Source organism: Egretta garzetta, unplaced genomic scaffold (genome assembly GCF_000687185.1).
Source record: "Egretta garzetta isolate BGI_Z169 unplaced genomic scaffold, ASM68718v1 scaffold393, whole genome shotgun sequence".
Taxonomy (NCBI): Eukaryota; Metazoa; Chordata; class Aves; order Pelecaniformes; family Ardeidae; genus Egretta; species Egretta garzetta.
The window spans coordinates 455157-479094 of record NW_009259238.1 but is presented as its reverse complement, the minus strand read 5'-3'; the positions used below and the strand labels follow the sequence as shown (position 1 = coordinate 479094).

The 23938-nt window shown below is 41.7% G+C and overlaps 1 protein-coding gene across 3 annotated transcripts in view; it reads left to right on the top strand.

The window, feature by feature from the left end:
* Positions 1-23938, top strand: part of FGFR2 (fibroblast growth factor receptor 2) — an 80229-nt gene that overhangs the window by 7550 nt on the left and 48741 nt on the right. For 2 of the 3 annotated variants that reach the window (XM_035891551.1, XM_035891550.1), the window contains exons 2-7: positions 7946-8212; positions 8892-8966; positions 16105-16241; positions 20107-20125; positions 22261-22277; positions 23130-23253. In XM_035891551.1, coding sequence (XP_035747444.1) covers positions 7946-8212; positions 8892-8966; positions 16105-16241; positions 20107-20125; positions 22261-22277; positions 23130-23253 — 639 coding nt within the window. The remainder of the gene's footprint in view (positions 1-7945; positions 8213-8891; positions 8967-16104; positions 16242-20106; positions 20126-22260; positions 22278-23129; positions 23254-23938) is intronic. The other variant, XM_035891552.1, reaches the window with a different exon arrangement.

Sequence of the window (23938 nt, the reverse complement as noted above, 5' to 3'; positions counted from 1 at the left end):
ATTCAGAAGCATTTGAACCATCTTCCATTAGTATGGCAAAGCTCCCTGGAGCCCCTGCTACAGTAAGGAGTGACAGAGGTGTCTGCAAGTTAAAAATAACCCTTGTCCTGTAAATGGTTGTGGGCCACCTGGAAATGCAGATAGCCAGCCTAGCTTTGAACTTCAGGGCTTGTTCTGCTGCTCCTCCCTTGTCCCCAGGTACCATTGGTGACTGTTCTCCGTGTGGAGCTGGAGTTAAATTAGCTCTGATGTCTTTTGACTAAATGTTGCTCTCAGTTAAAAGGGAGCCTGGTATGTGTTGAAGCTTTGAAGTATTTGCAGAATATCCTATGGTTTATATGCATTGTGGATAGGACTTTCAAAAGTGCTGAGGGGATGTTTTGGGGGTATTGTTTCCAGTGACTTTTTTCAAATCCCACTTTAGGAAGTGGTAGAAGATGAATTTCAGGGGAACAGGCAAGACGAGACTTCCAGGCGAGCTGCTAAAATTAAGAGGATTTGTACAGTCAAGTAAAAATGGGACCGTGTACAAAAGAAACAACTGCTGACTTGCTTATAGGGAATCTGAATAGATGTTCTCTGCATCCAGAACTAACACTTGAACGTGAAATTGTGCAGTTTTTAACCTCACAGTTGTAACTTACTTCTTTTGCATATTGAGTAGTAATAGTCCTGAGCATGACCTTCGGCAAACCTGGAAGAAAAAGGTTGTGGCTTTATGTTTGGATTTATGCTATGTTCTGTTATGTTTTATGTTGCTTTTGAAATGCAGATAAAGAACCTGGAAAAAAAGCTACAGATTGGAATAGATGCAAGAAAATATTAAAACCAAGAAAAACCCTTTGCAACTAAATATATGTGCTCATACCTTTTCCCAAGGCTGTATATCTTACATGGAGTCTTTCCCAAGCAGACTTTAATGCAAAGGTGGACAATGGGAGTTGGTTAAATTGCTTTGCCACTTTGTTACGTGCAGAATACCATCAGGAAGATCTGATGTTCTGCTGTTGCTGAAAGTAGAAACAATGAGAAAATGATCCTAGTCTTGGATTCTGCTTTTTAGAGAGAGAAGGTTAATTTTTTTCAGCTTTTCATTTGAGGTTCTGGCAAAACGTGATACATTTCCCCTTTGTATTGTATAATAGATTACATGAGAAGACTCTTCTGTAATGAGTTTGAAGAGTAGTTAATTATTTCTGAGATTGCATTACATGTGTGTTAGGTTTATACTGTACTCCCCAGCACATTTAGCACAGAGACTATCAATACTCTGTTACTTCAGGCAGCTGATGAAGCTTACGTCTTGAACAGAAATGGTCAAGATTTGGTACCTGGAACCAAAGGTTCAAATCCTGAAGATGGCCTGTATGTACTTATGGTACTGATGAAATTATTAAAGGCAGCACAATAATTTTAGGGGTTTTGGTGTGGCTGCTAAAGGTTGGGGGTGTTTTCTTCCTCCCTGGTTACCAAGTCTTTGTGCAGAAGACATACTGATACTTTGCTGCTTCTTGCTCTGTCCCATATCTGGAGATAAATCCTACGGTGACTATTGTGTAAAGAAGTCTTCATCCTGTAAGAAGCAGAGCATGAAGAATGGGGACAAACAGGAAGAAATTGCAGGGCAGTTCCCAGCAGCAGGAGGTGGCCTCACTGGTCTCTCTGCTGTTTACTTTGAACTTGGCATGCTCTAAGTCTTCCCTGTCTTGGCTTCCAAAAGCGTAAAGCACACAGCCAAGCCCATGAGCATGTGATACTTGGCATTTTTGATGTATGTTGCATGGTTGTAACTCGGCGATCAACAACTATAAAGGCAGGTAAGAGCAAGCAGGCTACAAGTTGCAGGAATTTTTAATCTCTTCATGAAGCCTAGACAAGTACATTTTTTTCCCCCTGTTTGAGAAGGAGTCTTCTTCCTTTAACCATAGAGTGAGACACATCAGTCCAACTGCTTTGCAGACATCAAAACCATGCTGAAATAGTTCTTGCACATCACCCCATGTCAGCCAACACACCGACATAGCAGGGGACCTCATGAGGTTTGCCCATACTGCTCTGTTCTTCTGGGTGTGATGAGGCCCTTGTGTCTGTAGCCAGGGCTAAATGCTGCTTGGGGGTAGTTCCTCGAGGGTTGCGATTGTCTGGTTGCTCATCTGCCAAAGAGCATTACACAATGCAGATAGATGGAATCATGTGGGGATAACTTTTAGGTGGACATGCAGAACTTTTCTCTTGGCTGGGGGTCCTGCAAGTGGCGAAACTCTTAGCTGCTCACCAGAATTATTTATTATTCTAAGTCTTCAAAGCTTAAGAAAACAAGTTAGCGCAGTGTAATACTTTCCTTTACCCGTGATGACATTGGCAAGTATTTTGACTGGAGGAGATTCACTTTTTTTAATGATCTTAGTATATGTAACGCTCAGTAGGAGTTGACATGATGCTGGAGGTCCATGCTCTAGCAGGTCAGTGTGGCTGGAAGCTCTGCACTGGCTGGAATACCAGGCCTGTATTAAGTGGCAATGCTTACTTTGTTTTGCAAACATTCACTTCCAGGGCAAAAGGATTCTTTCTGTTCCTCAGATACAATTTTTTTTTTTTTGGGTCCAGTTTCATCTCTTGTAGCCATCAGTTGACTAGGTCCTAAGGATATCCTAAGGATAATAGGGTTAAAGAAGATGCCAGGAAAAAACCCCCTCAATTTTGGAGAGTCTGGCACTTAATGTTTTGTGGAAGTTGCTTTGCTTTCAAATGGAGCAGCCCAGGAGCTTGTTTTAAATGAACAAGTGAAGACTTCGAATCTGCCACATGCGTCTCCTGTTCTTTGGTGTTTGAAGTTTTTCTACAAGACCTAGATCTTTTTTGTCCGTTTTTAACGATTAATGGTTTTATACATTGCGGGGGGAGGGAGGGGAAATGATTTCTGCTCTTTGGGGTGTTGTTCACAGTGACAAAGGATTTTTTTTCTTTTTAAAATTTTTTTTTGTGTTTTAAAATTATAGAAGGAACTTTAAGTTGGAAAGTATTTTATCAGAACAGGGAGACTTCCTGATTATGCCTGGCGGGGGCAGAGCTGGCAGCTAGCTGGCGGGAAAACCGAACAAATAAGGGAGCCAGAATTTTTTTTTAGCAGGAATCCAGTGACTTTGGAGAAGCAGATGGATAAATGGCAAATACTATTTTGTCCCCCTTTTTATAAGGAGAGTGCTTAGCCTTTGTGGCTTTGGTTTGCTAATAGCTAATGGGAGATAATCACTGTGGCCAGAATGACTTTTTGCATTTTTAAACTGGTGGCCTTTTCTTTTGTGGACTGAGTTTATCATCTGTAGTCAGAAGAGGACAGGGAGCTACTCTTAATTTTAGCCTGCCAACTTAAATTGAGGGAGAAGCCCATCAGCTTGTACCTGGGAGGGGAGGCTGCACACCTGAGTGATGGTGCCTGGGCTTCCTGATCCGGCAGAGGCTGCCTCCTGGAGAGAGTGTGAAGGCTTGGGCTTGACTCACCAAGTCATGGGGCCGTGGCTATTCTGCTTCGGGCATAGCTCCGCATCCCCATTCCATGTTGCTCATCCAGCGTGGCCTTGCCAGACCTTCCTCAGTGACAGGAAGAGCAGGAGAAAGGGGTGGCAGAAGCAGGAGGAGCAGTAGTGGTTGGCAGCCTGGCGTTCCCTATGGGGGCATTCAATTTTGCAATGAACCTCTTGGATTCTTGACAGGTCAGGTCCGTTGACCTTTCTGGGCATGCTATGTTGAGTGTTTAGTTATTTACTAAAGCCTTTTGAAGGGAAAGTGGCTTAGTGGGGTCTGAGGCTTTTGTGTTATGGAGAGTTGTGTGAGAATCTTTGCTGGGGTTAGCTATTAGCTGATTGTTTAATTATTTGGCTCTGTAACTAAGTAACTAAATACCTTGAGCCTTAAGATAAGCAGCTCTTTGTTAACATTTTAATAAATGGAGGCAAATAATAATTTAAAACCTAAGGAAGTATAAATCTCTCGTTTCAGTGACTGAATCTTGAATAGAAGTATAATTTGGAATACGATTGCATATCTCATAACAATCTGAAATAGCACATTCAGAATGTCCCCAGTCCTTTATTGTGGTCATGGTTTTTATACAAACATTATTTACTCCATTTGATGGCTGGATGGCATAAACCGTGCTGCAAGACTGTATGAGCAGGCAAAGAAACAGTTTGTGTCTGTTTATTTAACAGCAGCTTGGCTTTCCATGCAGGCATTGTTCAGCAGCTCCACCTATAAAGTTGAAATACATTGTGTGCACCACTGTTACAAATAAGGATGTAGCTGAGAGCAGACAATAGCAGAAGCAATGTTCCCTCCCCTTGTCCCCCTGTGTTTTAAGAACATCAGCAGAAATTTTACACATGCCTTTGTTGCTTATTTGTTTTTCAAGGGGTGATAGACAGGTGTTATTCACATCAGTTAATGCACCTTTGCAGTAGGAACTTATGCCACAATGATAGGATTTGCAGGAGAACTCACTTAGAAAAGCATCCTGTGCCACCTTCCTTCCTCTGTGCAGAGCTCGCCCAGCAAAGGGCTGATTTCCAGGCTTATGGTGATGGCTGGAGGATGGAGTTTCAAGGCAGAGCTTCATAGAGGGCTGGAGGAGCATGAAGGTGATACCAAATCATCCAGCCCTGCTCGGTGGTGCAGGCTTTGCCGGGCTATCTCCTCCTTCTCCTATCCAGCTATTTTCAGTAAGAGAAAATTCAGGAGGATGCTGCCGAAAACGCTGGAGGATGGGTACAAGTGACGGCTGAGCAAACTTGCAACCTTATTTCTCTGCTACACTTAAAAGACATGGAAACGGGGAAGTAAACCTGATGCCAGCCTCAGGGGAACCGTTGATTTGATGCTACAGCACGCACATGAGTTCAAAATTTCTCCCTAAATTTCAGAGCAGTGTAAAAATCCTTGTGCAGTGTCTTGGAGGGAGAGTTAACTTTGGAGCATGGGTTGTTTATGTGCTGTCAGGAATTTTTTAACAGTTTAAACTGGTTGATTTTCATAGTGAAGCTGTTGGGCGGACTCATGCCTCAGAATCCCACCTGTTCTCTGTTTGCTTCTGGGCACCATTTCAAACCCACACTGGAAAAAGTTTATAGGCAAACACTATAAAAAGTGACAGTCTTAAGTGCTGCTACATTCTAGTTTGGCAACACAAAGGCTTACCTGAAATAACTCACTATTTCCAAACATGACTTCATTATTTCATGACAACACCTTTTGCTGTGTCTTCCCTCATACTGTAGAGAGAAAGAAATGGAGGAGGATAACATTTACCAAATGCTAATACCTATTTGACACTTGTTTTGTTTCAGTATACTAGTAATTTTCTGTGTAAAAGGATTTTTTTTTTTTTTTTTTTTGTAATTTTGTAATAAATTACTGTTCTTGAGTTTGGATTTGTGTTGAAAGACTCAGTGTAAATTTGGGGGTAATAGTTTAAAAAGAGATGAAATCAAGGATGGAAGGTAGAAAATTATTTTCCTTGTAATTGTATGTGAACCGCTGATCTGCCCAAGGAGGACACTGCACCCCGTGTGGCCATCCTGCGAGTTTCCTGGGGCTTTTCAGCGAAAGCTGCTAATGCACTTAAAGGCGGGTTGAGCTATCTTCACCCATGGTGGCTTTTAAAAAGTCTAAACAAAGACATTTGTAAAGACTCCTGTGCATTGTTGGCACAGTGTAAACTCTGTAAAAGAAATTTTCTTTACAGGTAGAGTGTCAAAAAGAAGTTTTAGAAACTTTGAAGTAAATTAGCTAGCTGGCTTCAGCTACTATTTTTTTCTTTAATTTAACAATGGAATCTGAATTAAAAAAAAAATCTCAAGCATACTCAAATATACTTGTGACTGATGTGAAATATACATAGAAAGGAGCCTGTGCTCCTTCTGGAAATTAGATTTCTTACAGCATAGTGTGGTGCTTGGTAAAACATCTGCATTGCAGATCTGTGGATTCTCAACTGTATCAGCAAGACTGAATTAGTTTATAAGGAGTATAAAGCTGTATTCTAGCTTGTCCTAGACTTGGAGATGGAACTTTGCATGCGAGAAAGTTTGAGACCTTGTTATAAAACCTAAATCCAAGAATCTTTACAGCCTCCAGAACTGGTCTAGTTTAGGTGGTTTTATGTACTTCTCCTGGCCACCATCTTGGTTGATGTATGTGTCAAATCTGTTGTTTGAAAAAACCCTGTGTTTGCCCTAGGGAAAAAGCCAGGAGAAGCTTTGCTCACTTTGCAAGGGCACATCCCTGGATCTGTTCTCCCTTTGCTTTGGGTAAGCTCCCATTGAACTCCCTGAAATTACATGATTCCAGGATGAACGGGAGGAGAAATTTGGCATGCTATTTTCAAGCGCATCAGTATAACCCAATATTTAAATGCATGAGCGTCCCAATGTGATGGCCACTTCCGGTACTCAGAATATCTCGTTGGAAGGGACCCATAAGAATCGTTGAGTCCAACTCCCTACTCCTTGCTGGACTACCTAAACCTGAACCACTGGCACAGCTTCAGCATTTCCAAGCTCCTGTCCACAGGCTGGCTCAGATGTGGCACTTGTTTCAGACTGCTCTGTTGTTGAAGGGGTGATACAAGAAATGACAATGCCATGCCCCAGTGACAAGGAACAGGGGTTTCGGGGTTTCGGTATTCTTAGAAGCAAGGGTGGACACGGAGGAGTTGCCTATTTTAATATTCCCTCAGACTCCCAAACAAACAGAGGTGTGTGTTTTATTTATATATGCGGTGCACAGTTGGTGCCTGCACGGGGAAGGATGCATGCTGGGGAGCAGCTGCTGGTACGATGGGACCCTCCTCGTCAGCAAACAGAAGATGCCTTCATGTTGCTTTCCCTTATTTACTTTTCATGCTGGCCTTGGCAAGGGTGGGAGGCTCGTGGGAGAGGGGTACTGTGGTTGTAGGGAGAAAGCAGTTACAAAAGCAGTCCCTATGCTGGGCACAGCTGGAGCTTGTCATAGGTGTGGCGTGGGGGGTCCCTGCCCTGAGCTGTCCCGCTGCCCCCGTGGAGACAGTCCCAGGTGCCCAGGGCTGCGGTTGCCTTCCCCATACTGAGAGCTGGCCTTGGAAAGGGGTGGTGAAGTTCTAATAACTATAGGCAGATGTAGTTTTCCAAGGATGTTGTTTTTGGAAAAAGGCTGTGGTTTAACATTTTCTTGTTATTTGATTACAGAAGGGAACTGATGGATGAGCCATTTCATTTTGAACTTCTGTGTACACTGTGACTTTGAAAGCTTCACATGTATTTCCAGGTTTCTGCTGTGTTGTGCTCAGGAGAGGCTGTGAAATAAGAAATGAGGCAAAAAAAATTAAAGGAAAAAGTCACTGTCACTGGGAACAGAATTGGCAGTATAGAAGGCAAATGTAGAGACTTTGGGAAGGGTGCAGGGAGAAAAATAAAGGACATCATATATGCTGTGTGTACAACTCATGTTTATTAGCTTAGTGAGGGGTTTTTTGGCCATCCTTTTCTTCCAACACCGCTCTTGTCAGGTTTTTTTTTTTTTTGTTTTTTAAAAAAAAGCAACTTATAAAATCAATGGGGAAAGATAAATATTAGTTTGAATCATTGTCCCAAATGTTAGGGTACAAAACTGTCAGCAGTGCTTTTCTCCCCAAAGTCAGCTCTCTGCGACTAGCCTTTGCACTTGGGACCGAAGTGCCGTGATCAAAGGGAATGAGCTTTGTTTGTGGTTAACTTCTTGAAAATAAAGCCTATCCCATACCTGTATGTGGTTCAGTTTTACAAGACAGATTGCTGGGCTAATCTGGATAAAACTTTTTTATTTAACCTAACTTGATTTCTGTGGATGAAAAGGGCCTTCACTGACTTTTGTTGGAAATTCTCTCCTTCCCCTTCTCTTTCTCCTTTTTCCTCCTTTCCTTCCACCTTCGCAGAGCCGCCAACCAAATACCAAATCTCTCAGCCAGATGTATATTCAGCACTTCCAGGAGAACCGCTTGAGTTGCGCTGTCAATTGAAAGACTCCGTCAAGATCAGTTGGACTAAGGATGGGGTCCCTTTGGGGCCCAACAATAGGACAGTGATTATTGGGGAGTACTTACAAATTAAGGATGCTACACCCAGAGATTCGGGCCTCTATGCTTGCACTGCTGTTAGGACCCTAGACAGTGATACCCTGTACTTCATTGTAAATGTTACAGGTGAGTGAGTTAAACATAGGTTTTTGCATGTAGAAGCTGTAAAATGTGATACAAAGACATGTTATGATATAACGTGAAACAGTCCACTCGGGCACAGCGAGGTGAGCTGAGTTCTGTAGTTATTTCAGGTATTTTCCCCCCTTGTCCTGCCCCTGAAACAGACTCGGCTCATATACACTCCTTTTACTTTGTGGGACCTATAGTGATTAACAGCTGCTGAACAGCCCTCTGTTTTATGCCACTACAACAGGATTAAAGTATACAGAGTTGCTGTGATGATGATAAAGCCAGTAAAATTAATACAAGTTTTTTTCCCCCTGCATCAGAAGAGGAAAAGGGGTGTCCCACCTCCTTTAAGTTTAGAGCTAAATCATTCTGGAGACACTCAGTTCTGTTCAGCTGAATGTCTTTAAGAAAAATTAAAATTCTAAGTGGACAGAGATTTTTGGAGTTAGCAAGCTCCCTTTGAAACTTTGTAGCATTTCAGGGTTATTAGTTGGTTTTGTTTAGAATTTTATAAGAATAACACACATTTGTGGCTGGATTTTCTTTTTCTGTAGCCTCTGCATAACTAACATAACATCTGTTCTCCTTGGTAGACAATCTAAGATGTAGCATATTGGTTTATTTGTCTGTAAGAATAGGCTGTTTTAAAGACTTGATTATTTTTAATGTGCAGATGCTCTTTCCTCTGGGGATGATGAAGACGACAATGATGGGTCTGAGGACTTTGTGAATGACAGCAACCAGATGAGTAAGTAACAGCGAACTGCCAGAAGTCACTAGCAAGATCCACGTGGAAAATAATGTCCTGTCTTTTGCACTCCTGTCTTTAGAGCTTCTTGACTGTTAACTGCATGGGCTGTCAAATAGTGGTATCTTTGTCCTCCTCTGTTTTCTGTTTCACATAGTTCGTAACTTGGAAAAGAAAAAGAAAAATAAACTAATATTCTTCTAAACACGCTTTACTGGTCTGTGCTTTCTTTCTCCCTTCTTGCTAGCTTTTCTGCAGTTTCCTTTCTTCCTGAATTGAAGTTCGGTCTTAGTCTGGTTTAGCCTCTCACAGGTGAACTAACTTCCCCTGAGCCTGAGCTGAAATCTGACAGAAGAAACAGAGATCCAGCTCACTTTGTTAAAAGGTGGTATGGAAACTTTAAAAATAAAATTAAGCTGTAATGAGGCAAATCCTTCCATCCTTAATCTCAGCAGAAATCTCCCCGGGAAAAATGAATTTGGAGACAATGAGGTTCTCTTGTCTGCAAAGGACCTCGGGGTTTGTCACAAAGCAATCCAACTCTTAACCCCACATTTTATGTTACTTATGCATGATGAAAATGGGCTAAAAGAGTCTTAAACCTATCTGAATGTTAAACTTCAGTCCCTTTAGAGAATTTGGAAAGCTATTAATAGGGTCTAAATACAGCAGCCACTAAGAAAAAAAAGATGTAAATTTCATATTGGTTCTTTATGCCTCTGTGCACTGTTGCAAAATCCCTGTGGTGGCTGGTAGTTTGCTATCGCTCGTGCTTTGTAAAGTCAGTAACACAGAACACAGAAATCCTTCATGGGAGATGTCAGCTAGTTACCGAACGCAGTATCCAGGTAGTATATTTGCTCCTCAGCCTGATTAGTAATTGGGAGCTAAACTGCATGCTTGAAACACTTGTTCAGATGATAAAGTATGAGCCTGGATTTCAGCTCCCCTAGTTAGTGACTGTGGTATATGACTGCCCCTGATCTGAAGCTGTGAAACATTAGATGCTATTTAAAATGATATAAGTTCTTAGCTGCCTGTTTGGCCCCTGCCATCTGTTAGTGTGATTAACCCGGTCTGATTCACAGGTGCAGCTTGAAGTGGCTGAGATTAAGCAGCTGGAGGCTGTGCTGACAAAGGAATGTGATGGCAAAGATAATTGGCGAGTTTGGAAAAGGGACACTGCTTTTAAAAGAAGTTGTCTAGGCAAAGCCCACAAACCCAGGCAATGTTAGTGTTCCCCTGAAAAGGACTCCTGGGTAGAAATTCCTTTTAGGAAACATCCCTGTGTCTATTGTGACTTTAGAGCTTTATTGGTGTTGGTCAGAAAAGGTCTTGCAATATTTTTCAGTGTGTTAATGAAGGCAGTTGTGCTTTTAATCTGTGCTGATGGCTTTCGAGATTCACTGTGAGCACAAATGGATTTTGAAAGTGCATATAGCAAGAAAAAAGAGAAGGACCTGATCTCAATGTAACTGTGCTCTGTAACATCATGGTAACAACTCCCACCCTTTCACACAACAGGCAGAACTACCCAGTGGTGTCTTCTGTGATGTTCTTGTAATACAAGCTATCATTTTAAGCTACTGTTAATCTTGATTCAGGAGCTGGTGAAAGGCCACTGACAATTTCCGTCTTCCAGGGATGGGGTGTGTGCTGTAGCAGGGGTCAGTCACACTTTCCCTGCTCAAAATGAAAGATGCCTCTAGAGCGTGAATGTTTAAACATCTTGGATGGTTGGGAGAGCACAAACTCTTGCTGTGTAGAAGGGACGAAAGTGCAAGAAGACAGATTGCTCCTGAGCAGAGTGTTGCACAAACGAGTCCTCATAAGATTGCTCTTTACAAGGTGCCCACAAACTGCTGGGGCTTCTTGTGAGTTGCAGACGGGCGCCGGGAGCAGCGCAGCCGTCCTCCCAATGTCTGAGCACCTGACGGGAAGAGTTGGAACCGGAAGAATGATCGTGGCACCACATCCCTGCAAGTAGTCTGTTTTCAATGAAAAGCTGCATCATCGTAACTCAGTTGGATTAATACAACGCTGCTGAAAGAGGGTTGTGATTTGGCAAGATCAGAGCTGTATGAAAGTTAGGGGTGGAACTTGGTGCGGTGCTTTTGCAAACCACTGAAGCTTGCATATCCAGTGTCTTCTAGGCCTTCCCATTGGTATAATTTGCCATTCCCCTTCTAGATTTTATATCGTGTCCAAAAGGCCAGATCTAATTTAAGAAACTGTTGCAAGACAGACTGAAAAGTGAACGAGGAGTTGAGGAGTAGCCGAAGTCCTCCCTGAGCATGCCCTGTGGCAGGCAGTGCTCTGTCATAGTCAAATGCCCTTTTATCACCTTCTGTCTGTGGTAGGCAGAGCCTAGGGAAGTCTAGGACTTCAGGGGAGTCCCTGGTTGCTGATCTTTAGGAGAAAAAAGTCTTTTAAGTGTTTCCTGAACATGGTTTGAGCTTTGCGGATCTAAAACAATTTAACTGATAATTTACATACAAATTACAGCTGTGATCATTAAGGATAAGCAATGGAAATGGCCTGGTTATGCCTTTACTGATGGAAACAAAAGGCCATAGTCTTCAAAGGTTGTTGCTTTTTGATGAAACAATTCTGATAAAGTCCAGCTGTCCTGGCATGTTAATTATGATGTGATGAGGCAGGAAATGGCTGTAGTGCCTTCCACAGGAAACTGAACCTTGGCATTCTCATTCCTGCATATTTAAAACAAAGCAAACCTTTAAGAGCTGTTTTATTTACGATGGTAAGTATTCTTTTAAGCTTTTTTATTTTCTTTGCCTCTGTTAGTTACAAATACATTTTCAGAGGCCAAGGTTTTCCAGTGCAGGCAGTGAGGCTGTTGAGGAAATCTAGCCTAATTTTCAAGGCTGTCCAGAAAATACAACTGCTCTTGAAATCGATGGAGGCTTTAAGTGGCTTGGTAGCTGTGAGGAGGAACGTGCTCTTGGGAGAGGAGGGCACTTGCGTGTACACACATGCGTTTGACCATTTGCCCTGTGTGTATTTTTAAGTAAAAGGCATGCATAGCAGATTTCACTCTGCATTTGGTGTCCTTCTAGCTTGACAGATACTTTAACTGTCTGAAAAAACACTGTGGCAGATTTGTTCCAGACTGCATCCTGAATAGCTTTTTATTATTTCCAGCTTTTGTTGAGGGATTAGTGCTCCTAGAAGGTGCAGGATTGGTTCCACTGCAAGAATAGTCCTCTTTCTCCACAAAATGGCTTTGTTGGCGACTCAGTTTTTCCCTTTGTTGCCCTAAAGAGGTGCCTCAGCTTGGTTCTGGAGGGCCACCTCCAAGGCTTTTCCTCCAAGACCTTGAACTGGGACTTTCTTTTACAAAGCTACAGGCTGATCATCATCACTTCCTATTGGCAGCAGTGGAATATACATTGTTGGTGCTTGTTGCCTCGTCCTCATCGTGATTTTGAGACGTATCCCTAGTTTAAGAGATTTCTATAATCCTGGCTTGGTTCTGGCAAGGCAGCAGCTGTTGTGATGGTTATGCTGAGGTCCACCAACAGTAATTTATTCTGAAGACCCCTGGGTTAGATGATAGATAGATAGATGCTGCTATTCTGCCTTGAATTCTAGTCAGGTGACTGGAAGCTTTATGGCTTTTTTCCTTATCACCCTTTAAACAATTTCTTCTGGGCCAAGCAATGGTAAATTGGCATCAAGAACAAAAAGTATCTAAATGTAATCCACATGCTGTTCTTTTCATGACTTGAAGAATTTCAGAAAGGATGAAACAAGGTTCAAATTCATCAAATCCTGTAGAGTGGAAACCCACTCAAGGGAGCAGCAAAAATTGGATGTTGCCTAGAAGTGTTTTTTAATTAAAGGTCATATACAATAGTACTGGAAACCTTGGGGGGGGGGGGGTGTTGATGTGGTCGTTTCAGGCACGCTATTGCATGCTCGAGGTGCTTGTCAGGCAGGCTTGGAGCTGACTACTTTTGTATTTCTTTGTATTAGATAAGTCCAAATAAAAATCAAGGAGTCCTGAAGTGAAGTGGTCTCCTGGGCTGCCTAATTTCAATTTCAGATGCAGGAGATCAGCCTGATTAGATGTAATGTATTTGCAGTGGAGTGCAGTGTGGGTCAGCAGGATATTTTCTTCACTAATGAGAGCTCTAAAAGCAGTCAGGAATTCCCACCCGTTCCCCTGCTGCTCGTTACCGCTATGTGCTGGAGTCTGTCCTGTTGTTACTGTGAACTTTTAACGGCAGTGCTACCTACTTCCACCTGTCCTGTTAGCTAAGTTGGGATTGGGATGCCATGGGCACGGTCTGTAAGAGGACTTGGCACTTGGTGGTATATATTTGTTAACTACGTTCATCATTGGTTTTTGTGAATCCGGATGTTTTTCCTCTCAAGACAAATAGAAGCAGTAAAAGGTGCTTTTAGGTTATGCTAATTTATAAAGAGAAATGCTGTGTGTTAAGTCAGATCAGTTGCTGTATGAAAGCAGAAAATGAGGGTGAGTGTTATGGTTTGGGCGTGGTGCTGCCTTTTTTCTCTTTTCCCTTAAACATACTGAGGAGCTGCCAATATACATTGCTACTACCTAGTGTCTGCATGCATACACTGACTCCCCTGTAATCAGGAGCATTGCAGGTTATGCTGATTTGAGGGTTGTGCGAGGGAAGGCTTTCCAAGCAAAGTCCTTTCTCCCGTCCCCCTCTCTCCAAGCCACAGAACTGAGCTGCTTCTCTTCATTCCTGCCTGCATCCTCCCGGCCTCTTCTCTGCTCTGCCTCTTCCACAGAGCAAAGTTTTTTCCTCCCTGTGCATTAGTTGCATACGAGTCATATTGGAGCGTTTCACTTCCAGGGGCAGAGGTGTTTAAAGGATGAAGGTTGATGGAAAGGGGTTTTATGCAAAAAAAGCAGAGGATCAACTGCCCTGTAATGGAGTACAGGCCTAGTAGCTGAGTAGAAACCTGGCTGCACGAAGCAGCCTTGTTTGGGGAGCTGTTGGGGGACGGATCCTGACTAAGTCAGATGCCCTGCTTCCGGGCTGCACCTTTTTGGGAGCTTCTCTGGAGCTTGGTCCATCCAGCCTGTGCTTGCCTGGGCGAGCTGTGCAGCCTGTGGTTCCGAGGTTGTGCTTGCCAGTGGATGCTTCCAAGATTTTTATGCTCTCTGGGTGTGAGAAGGTGCATGTGATGGGTTTGATGAGAAGTGACCCTGCTGGCTGCAAAGTTGCTGGGGGGTGTTGCCAGTTTGGGGTCAAATCTAGGAACTCTGCTCTGTCTGAGATACCAGTGTCACTGGTTCGGATGGTTGATTGGCCTTGACCTGCCACAGTTTACTTTGACTTTGTGGGAATTGTTAGGTAGGGTCCAATATTGGTCACCTTACATTGCCTTGTGGAAGAAGTTTAGTGATGCAGAGTAAATATCCTTTTAATAAATCAGTACCAACGTGTAATTCTGCCTTTGCCTGGTATACGTGTAATGTAATTTGGTCTTTGCATGTGGTAGTTAATTCCTTTGGTTGGCTTTGTTTAAAGTCTTCTGTTATTTTAATGTGATCCTGGTTTTAGCAAATAACGTTAACAGTGATTTTCCTTGCATCCCTAATTCATTTTAGTCTGTGTAGCAATTTCTTAGTGTTGCAGTTAAATTTTCAATAGTTACCTGATTTTCTATTTTGATAACATGCATAAATTTGCTTTGCTTTTCTATTTCATTAATTTTAACACTAATTGCCACTTCGGGCAAAAAAACCTCACTTATCGTTCTTAGCATCATTATAGGACTTGCTTTTGGAATGTTTTCTTTATACTGAGAGAGGCGTTGTTAAAGGATTCCTGTATTTTCTATCCAGCTGTATTTTTATTTAGAGAGGGGGGTGGCAGGATTTCTGAGTTTGCACTGATTGTAAGAACTGCTATAAATATTTGAGGAATGGAAGAGTTTATTTATAGTGGAGTGTTAGGCTGCTAATGAAGGAAATGAAACAGGGCTGAGAGAAAGAGTTATTTTTCTGGACCCCTCTAGTCTTAAAAATTCCACACTAATCTGATTTGCTTCAGGAAAACTCCATTGTAAAAGAAATTAATGTTTCCTACTATTAAACAGATCTTGAATCTTTAACTTTTTAAAAACTGTTATGGTGAGGCAAGTGAAGCAATGCCGTGAAGATGCTGTGCGGTGCAGCCAAAGTGGTGCATGGATCCAGAGCATAGGATAACGTTTGGATCTATCTATCCAAATTTACTTCTTGGAGGGTAAAAGCAGATGGGCAGTTGTATGTTTTGTTCTACTGTGCTTGCTGTACTGGTTTGTGACAAATGATTGAGAACCTGGACAAGAGAGAGGTTTTCCACGCCTTCCTCATGCTCCTCATGAGGGGCACAGGCTGGGCCAGGGCATGGGAAGGCATGAGCGAGAGCCAGGAGAGCCTTGCCGGGAGCTGGTAAAAGGGATCACTCCAGTAAATATGGGCTCAGAGAGACACTTTTATTTTATACTGTGGTGTTGGACATCAGTGAACATTTGGGCATCGACAGGCTCATGAGAGTGGGAAATGATCCCTGGAAAATGATCCACGGTATTTCTGAGTTTTGCTAGTCCTCCATTTGTAAATATATTTTAGTGGTTTCTGTGGCAGTAACTGCACAGCTCACATTGCCATGGGACGCTGTAAGTTTTAGTGTGCTGCCAGGCAGGTAGGTGTGTTTATCCCCCTTCTAACAGATGAGGAAAGGTTAAGGCTGAGGCTTCCAAGAGGTCTTCTGACTTGGTCTGTCTGCCTGCAGAGCCGGTGTTCAAAAATCCAAAGTTTGCTGAGCGCTCACAGTAACTCAGCTTGAGGTTGAAAGCATCTGATCTTTTGAGTCCACTGAAAACTCAGTCCCTCTGTCTTACTTGAAATACACAAACCAAAGGATATCTGTGGTTAATTATTGGAATTTTGTCATAAATTATACACTCAAGGCTGCAGACTGAGCTGTTTGCAAAACTTTGGTCAGCACTTGTGGCTTATGATTTCCAGTTGTGTACTCTTTCTAAACTATGCTGTCTCTGCCAAAATGAATATGTGCAGCCTGTGGAAGGGGCTGGAAAGGGATTTTGGAGTAGTGATATTTCTGGCTGTATCTCTTTGAAACAGGGGCACCGTATTGGACGCATACGGACAAAATGGAGAAAAGGCTACATGCGGTGCCAGCAGCGAACACTGTCAAGTTTCGTTGTCCGGCAATGGGAAACCCAACACCAACCATGCGATGGCTGAAAAATGGGAAAGAGGTACGCTTAACAGGAAGGGACAATCATTTAAAAAAAAAAAAAAAAAAAAAAAAGCAACTTGCTGAAGTCAACAAAAAATCTTTTAAAGGCTTTGGATCAAATGTAGAAGCAAAATAAAAAGTATTGGTTTTTTCTGGGGAAGGGTGCATAGTTTCTTTGGCAGCTACTAAGCACTAATTCTATATTTTTTTTTTCAAATTCAAGCTTGTAGCATAGCAGTGCAGTTAAGGTTTATTTATAGAGACTTATTTGGAAAACTAAAGACTGACTTTGAAAAGCAGAGTAAGACTGGTTTACTCTATTCATTTTCAGCTGCATTTTTAAAAAAACATGACCATCCATTCTGGTGACTGTAGACAGTTTAATAAGGGACTGCTTGGAAGTCAAAAGTTATTATTTTCTATAGAGTTTATGGTCTGTGAAACTGAAATGGGAAGCAGAATTTGAGGGAAAGTAACAGCAATTACTTACAAGGGTCTGTTTGAATTTTAAACAGCTTCGGATGAGATGCTTCATTCTAAATTGGTGGTTACTGATTAAGAGAGAGTTTTAGGGATGCCAGTTAGCTCTGTGGGTTAGTGCATGAACCTTTAACCTCCTCGTATCTGCCCAGGTCAGGTCAGAAGTCAGAATTCGGTCATCTTATCCTGCTCCTTACAGGGGATGTGAGCCTGTGACATTGGCAGAAAATTGCTGTTCAAGCACTACCCTTGCTATCCTGCCCTGAATTTCTGAGTTACCATAACCTCTTCTGCAGGCTGCCTATCCTCACCGACCCAACACCTCAGCAACTTCTCTCCAAAGACGAGAAGTTTCTGAGTTAGTCACCCTGTGTCACAGCTGTAAGCCCCAGCCTAGAACTTCTGCTGAGGAGCTCAGAGCAATTTGTGATAGTAGCTTAGACAGAAATTCACTGACTTTTCCAGATGGCGCAGTAAGCTCAAGACTGAGTCCTGGGGGCTTCCTCCCCCCATACTGCGCCCCAGCGATTGCAGTATTTTCGGGGTGCAGGGTTTTGCGATGCCCTGATGGAGCCAGGGTGTATATTACTTCGTGTGCTGTTGACTCAGATCCTGCCTAGCACACAAAAAAAATGTTTTCCAGTGCAGAGGAGGACAAGCCATAGTCTCTTTTCCTCTCTAACTGGATTTACTGTAGAAAGTGTCAATTTTTCCAGCATTTGTGTTAGCAGAGAGCGAAGCCCAGAAGTCTCCCCGCATGAACACTAATTATCTTAGTAGACTTTTCCATCTATATTTGCGTACACCATAAATTACTGTTGCTTATGAGTGTACACCTGGCAACACCTTCTGCCTTTCATAACTCTGTGGAGTGTTAATGAATTGGCTACAATTCAGTGATTTTCACCTTTCTCAGTGCTTATTTAAAAACAAAAAAAAAAAGCCAATTAAAAAAAAAACCAACAAACTAATCCTGTCTTGGAGAATAATAGTAACTGTTTCAGTACTAACTGAGAACTCTTTGAACACTTTTGAACACTTTACATCTCATGAAGGGGAAATGCAAATATCACTCTTGAAAACCATGAAAGAAAATGTGTGTCTTGCAAGGAAGGATGAAGCTACCTGATCTCAGGTTTGGGAGGGTGATCTTTGGTGGGGTAAATCAGCCCATGTGGGGCTCCGTGCTGCCACTGCTAGCCTGTGTTAGGGATCAGGGTGAGCTCATTTAGACTTGTGCCCGTTGTGACACAAATTAAATTTTTGCTCATGTGTATTAAACATATACAATTTCCTAGGTATGTATGTACTCTGGGAGGAAACCACAGATGCATGTTTCTAGAGCCAGCTGGATGAGTGAAGTATATACCTGTAATTCTGAATTATAACTTCTTACATCTCTTTAGTCTAAAGGAAAAAAAAGGGGGGGGGCACTGTGGATTTTAGAGTTTCTTTTTGCTCAGACATCAAATTTTAAATGATCTGGTAGCATTTACTTATTGTCATTCTGCTTACTATGTATATTCCAGATTCTGTTGGTGTTTTGAACACCATCTTTTTAAGATGGAAGCTTCTTTTCAGTGAATGGGTGTCAACGAATGAGGCCTCCAGAGCTTCTGGAAGCTGTGCCCTCTTCTTGTTAGAGGGGCAGGATGAGGTCACTGCGGGCTTAATTCAAAATCACTCTGAAATAGAATTACATTTTCTTGACACCTCTATGCTGACAAATTTGTAATGAAGGAATCCTTGGAAAGGACTGTGTCTTTCCATGTTGGTCTGTGTGGTCAGCAACTCATTGCAATTCTTTTACGCTAGTTTGTCTTGAATCTGGGCATTGCTATATGTAAAGCATTTCTGCTGGAGATCTTCATGTTCATAATACTTTGAGTGACTAGAATAGCTGGAACCAAACTTGGCCATATCTGCCATCACCAGTTGATGTGACGCCATCTGTCCCTTTCGGAAGAGGCAATCATCCCTTGAACACTTTAAGAATAAAGTAATGGGAAGGAAAATGTGAAGATTTCCAGTAATCCTCCAGCCCCTTCTCTCCTGCTGCCTTGAGCTGAGAAATCTCTTCTCTTTATCGCAATCAGATAGTGGCCTGTAGCACTTTGTCCCCTGACTGGGGAATGTCTTGAGTCAATTTGCACTCAGGCAGGCTAGCAGAAGGGTGTATGTGCTGGCCAAGATAGCTTCCAGAGCGAAATTCCTCCATTGTGACTATTTCTGTGTGGTGAATTTCAAAATCAAACCTTTTATGTTTTTTTTCAAGGTATACACAAAGTTCCTACAGCAAGGAGAGAGAGATCAGTTGCTGAATGTGGTTTTAGTATTTATTTTTTTTTAATCTGCCTTTAAAGTGATGATAGCTCTTGCTTGCGCATTTGAAGGCATTTTGTGGGTTTTTTTGAGTGAATAATATAAATCCTGCATGAGAGACCACAGGAGCCTTTGCTTCTTTTCTGTACACCACCCAGAAAGCAAACGTACTTCTATCAGTTGTTACTGTTTGAGTATTAACAGGTGTGTGTTTTCACATGTGCGTTTTGATAAGCTTCATCACTACAGTCATCTTATACACATTTAAATTCAGCCACGTAAATAGAGTAAAGAAAGAGTTCTGATTCTATGGGAACTGTAAAAGCCTGTGTATGGATGTTCGGCACTTGTTCTCTCTGCCTGAGCAGTACCAGTATATGTTTGAACTGTGCTGAATCATATTTTGGTTTCTAATCCTTTCTTTTAAAATTCATTTAAAATTGACCCCTTTTTACAATTTTTTGCTAAGTGACAACTTTTCATGATGTATCTGTTCACTATTTTAAAATTAAACGTGATACTCCAAAACCAAAACATTTCTATGAAACACTACTTGCCCTTTCCTAGATTTCTGACCAATATTTCTTGGCATTTTGATTCCAGTTTAGGTTTCCCCAAGCTGTATCTTAAGGGTACAGTTGTATGCATTTGATATTGATAATTTAGTTTAAAAATTTAATTGTTCGGAGAGACTGGAAGAATTGGTTAAACATTTGATGGAGAAGATGGCCAAAAAAAGCACATCAGTAATTTTCTAGAAGTGTCAGTAAAAAAAATAATGTTGAGATTGTATTTATTATCTCAAAGTACCATTTTTGCGTATGAAGCACAGATAAAACAAGAAAACAGGTATTTCAAAGGAATAAAAGAAAGGGCAAAAGCAGTTATTAAACTCTGTGGACAAAGAATCTGAAGGGTCAAGCTATGGTTTGGGATACTTGGAATGCGGTTGTTCCCTGAATTTCCCTGTATCGAGAAAAGGCAATGACAAATTGGAAGGGGTACTCTGAAGACCAGGTGGTGGAGTGGGTTGCACTGTGTAGGTATTGTTCAGGATTTTGAAAGAACTCAATATGAAGTAGGGCTTCAGGGAACAACATAGTAGAAATAAGAGGATAATAGCTGGCAAGGAGCTAGTCCGGTTGGAGAGCTGGAAGAGTTTGCTACAACTGATAAATGTCTGGTTGTGGACACTTGTCCTTTGCTGGACCCCATGTGCCTGGTGAGGATGCTCCTGCTTTCAGTGGCTTGTTGCTGCCCTCGTGTTTTTTCCTAGTGGATTAGTTCACATAAGCTCCCTAATATGTTCTGTCTGCCAGACGAGCTCAAGTCATGGATTTAAACAGCTTAAATAGACCCAGTTGGTATTATCCAGGAAAACTTAGGGAGTATTTGGAGAGCTGTAACACTGTAGTCTTCAGTTAGAAGGGCCCTGGTGAGCAACCTGGAAGAAGCTAATGGCTTCACCTGCATTGCAGCTTCAGTCACAAGGGTGGGGTTTTTTGTTTGGTTTCCCCCCCCCCCCCCAAAAGTGCATATCGCTGCTGTAGTTCATCCATACACAGAAGGCTGTTGTAAGACCTGTATACTGTTGAAGCACTGCTTTGAACCTCTTTTGAAACTAGTTTTTGCATAAACTGGCGTGATTTTGGTGCTGGTTGTCAGTCATGGCACCAATTTTGCTGTCCAAAGACGGGCTTTGTTGGGACTAGGGAGTGACGGCATGTTACTTAAAAAGACCATGTTAACAAAGCCTGTATGATCGGGGCATTGCAAGCTGTGTGGTTGCAGGGATGTAGCAGGACTGTCGCGTGCCTGAGAGTGAAAGGTTCAGTTTGGGAGTGATCAGCAGGAGAAGATGCCGTCATCCACAGCAAAGGGGGGGTTTTCTGGGCTTTGCAATGCTGCACTTGTAACCAGGAAGCAATAAGCCATCAAGCTGAATCTAGTTGAATCCAGATTCATGACATAAATCCAGTTGTGTGACGATGTGTCATAAATGCTTTGGGCCTCTACAGCAGTTGTTTAGCTTAAACTGAAGAGAGGCTTAAGCTGTTGTTTTATTACAAAGATATTATCTCTTCTCATTGGAGTTACAAGAAGGGAAACTGCATGAATACTTTTTAATATTGCCATTCAGTATATCTGCCCGTGGCTCTAAGTTAGTTGTGTTTTCTTATTGAATGCTAAACAATCTCTTCTGTTTTCCTATCAAATTAATTACTTACAGCTTGTTACCAATTTTATTTTCTTTTAACTTTCACAGAACCACAGTCTGTTCTTCCTGTTTTGCAGTCAAATAGGTTAAAAACATTTGCTCTGATTCTGAGAAGTGTGATGTAACTTGTAATGGCAAAAAGTTCAGGTCGCTTTGACCAAGTCTGTCCCAAAATAGCTGATAAAGAAGTAAAATATTAAAAATATGTAGCTGTTGTATTTGTTATTTACCAGTGTTTTATGACAATAATTCTTCCTGACCCAAACTTTGATTTTCAGAGTTGCATAGCAGAATAACAAGACAATTAAGATAACCCTGACAAACTCTTTCTAGCTTTATAAACTTATTTCTTAGCTCTTCATAGTGTGAAAAAAAAAATAATCGATATATAGTTTTGATGTATGCCATCAAGACAGGGGGCTGGGGAGAGGAGCTGTAAATTTGGGCTGGAGATTTTGGGGTCAAGTTGTCGCACATTTCTGCGACATTTTGTTAGCATCCATGCCCTTTACCCGCTGCTGGAGTCTTGTCTACATTTTCTTTTTCAAAGCCCACTTGGCCAGTCATCAGCTAATATTATTAGCCTGTAACTGGACAGTAATAGTAACAACTAACCAATGAGCGAATTACTAGCTGAGGGGACTAGGAAAGCCAGGAGCCCCTTACAGAGAGGACTCTTTTCTTCCAGGCTTTGAACTGAAGGCATTTTTACCTCCAGCAAGTGAGAGCGCTAAGGACCTACACAATAGTCAGGCACGAAGCAGGATTTCAGACCTATAGTTGTAACGATCTTTTAAGAATGTGTGGTTACTGGAAGTGTCACTGAATGGTCCATAAATTTTTCTGGTGTACTGCACAGAGTTACTACTTTCCGTTTGGCTGATTAAAATGACTGTACCACATTGTATTTTTATTCCACTTGCTAAAATACGTACTTCACAGTTTAAAAGTTGTACATTACAGCTACATCATGTTAAGATCTTTGAGTGCTTTGTCAAAAATGTAATGCTAAAACAAGGGATTAGTGGATATCCAGCAAAAGGTCATTTTAGGAGCCAAGTTATGATGCAGGAAATATATATGTGTACCGGATGACTCTATATCCTTCCAGTATTGGGCTGGATCCTATTTTCTGCAAGACCAATGCCAATGCTCCTTTTGAGTTCAAATGGGAACGGAATCAGCACGTTTAATATATTCTGTCTGAGAAGGATTGTATGAAATAAATGTATATCCTTATGCTCTGTTTCTGTGAGGATTTTCTTCAGGCATTTTTCATGAGGCAGCATCTTCATTTCTTTCTCATGGTACCCTGGAGCAGCAAGAGATTTGGCCACTCTTACGTGTCTGTGGGAGGAATCCCAAACGTTGCCCTTCCGTACTTTGTTTCTCCAAAATGTGGGCTGTGTAATTGAGCTATCAGAGAAAGATAGAGACTTGGATGTTAGGGGATCATATCCATCCCATATTGCCGGTGGGTAGTTAGTATTATCGGATGATTGTTTGGAGACAGATGGGAAATATCCTGAGGGTGTGAATTTCCTTTAGAGTGCATTGAGAAGTAAAGCCTGGTAAGACAACTGCTGCTAATTGGTGCCATCCTCATACGCCGGAAGGACTGAGCGTGCACTGATGTCTGCAGTGCTCAGATCAGGGACGAAGTAAATTTATAGCAGAATGTGTGAAAGCTTTCACTGCTGCAGCCGTGCAGTACCTGATCAGGAATAAATAAAGTATTTCAGTATTCAGAACTGTCAAACGAGCACAGAATAGGCTTTTAAACATGGGTGACAAAAGGTTAACTATTCAGAAAACAGTTCTTTTGGAGGGGGAGAGAGTGAAACTATGCCAGTGCAGTTCCCAACCTCTCTGGTTACAACCTGCCAGGTCCGCAACCAGCACTGGAGTCTCATCATGGAGAGTGTGGTCCCGTCTGACAAGGGAAATTATACGTGTATAGTGGAAAACCAGTATGGATCCATCAATCACACATACCACCTCGATGTTGTTGGTAAGTAAAACTCACATGTAAGATGATATTTTTAATTAATGAGTTTATTAAAATATTTAGAATTAAGATGACACATTTTGCATTAATTTTGAAGGTTATTTCACGGTAGTCTAAAGATTTCACTACATAACCAATTGCTACATGACTTTATGTATTTATCTGTCTCACTCACGTCTAGGACTAATCTACCCATGCCTTGGCAAAGGTGTAAAAAAGATGTATTCATATGTGCAAGTGAGTTCTTGTTGCTGTGATACACCTACAAGCTTACTGTGATGAACAAATAATAAATACTGATGCAGCTTTAATCATTAGCATTACAATTTAATTATTACTTGTGTAATTGTACTAACACTTATTTTAATAACTGTAGTTATAACAACTGTCAAGTGATCCTTTAGATTGCTGTAATTATAGCTGAAATGATTTTTTTTTTTTTTTTTTAATGAAAAACTAGATTTTGGATTTGGTGAAGCTAGTGCAGATCTGGAGCTTCGGGAAAGGGACTTTGCATTCACAGCAATATTAACAGATCTGACCATTGCGTGGACTATGAGGAGTCCCTGAAACATAGGCAACAAAAATTGTAAAGAAATGGTTTTACTTGAAGACAAATTCTAAAAAGCTGGCTGAATTCTTAGTAGTGGCAAAGCTGTGATTCAGCAGGCCTGTTAAGCATGCGCTT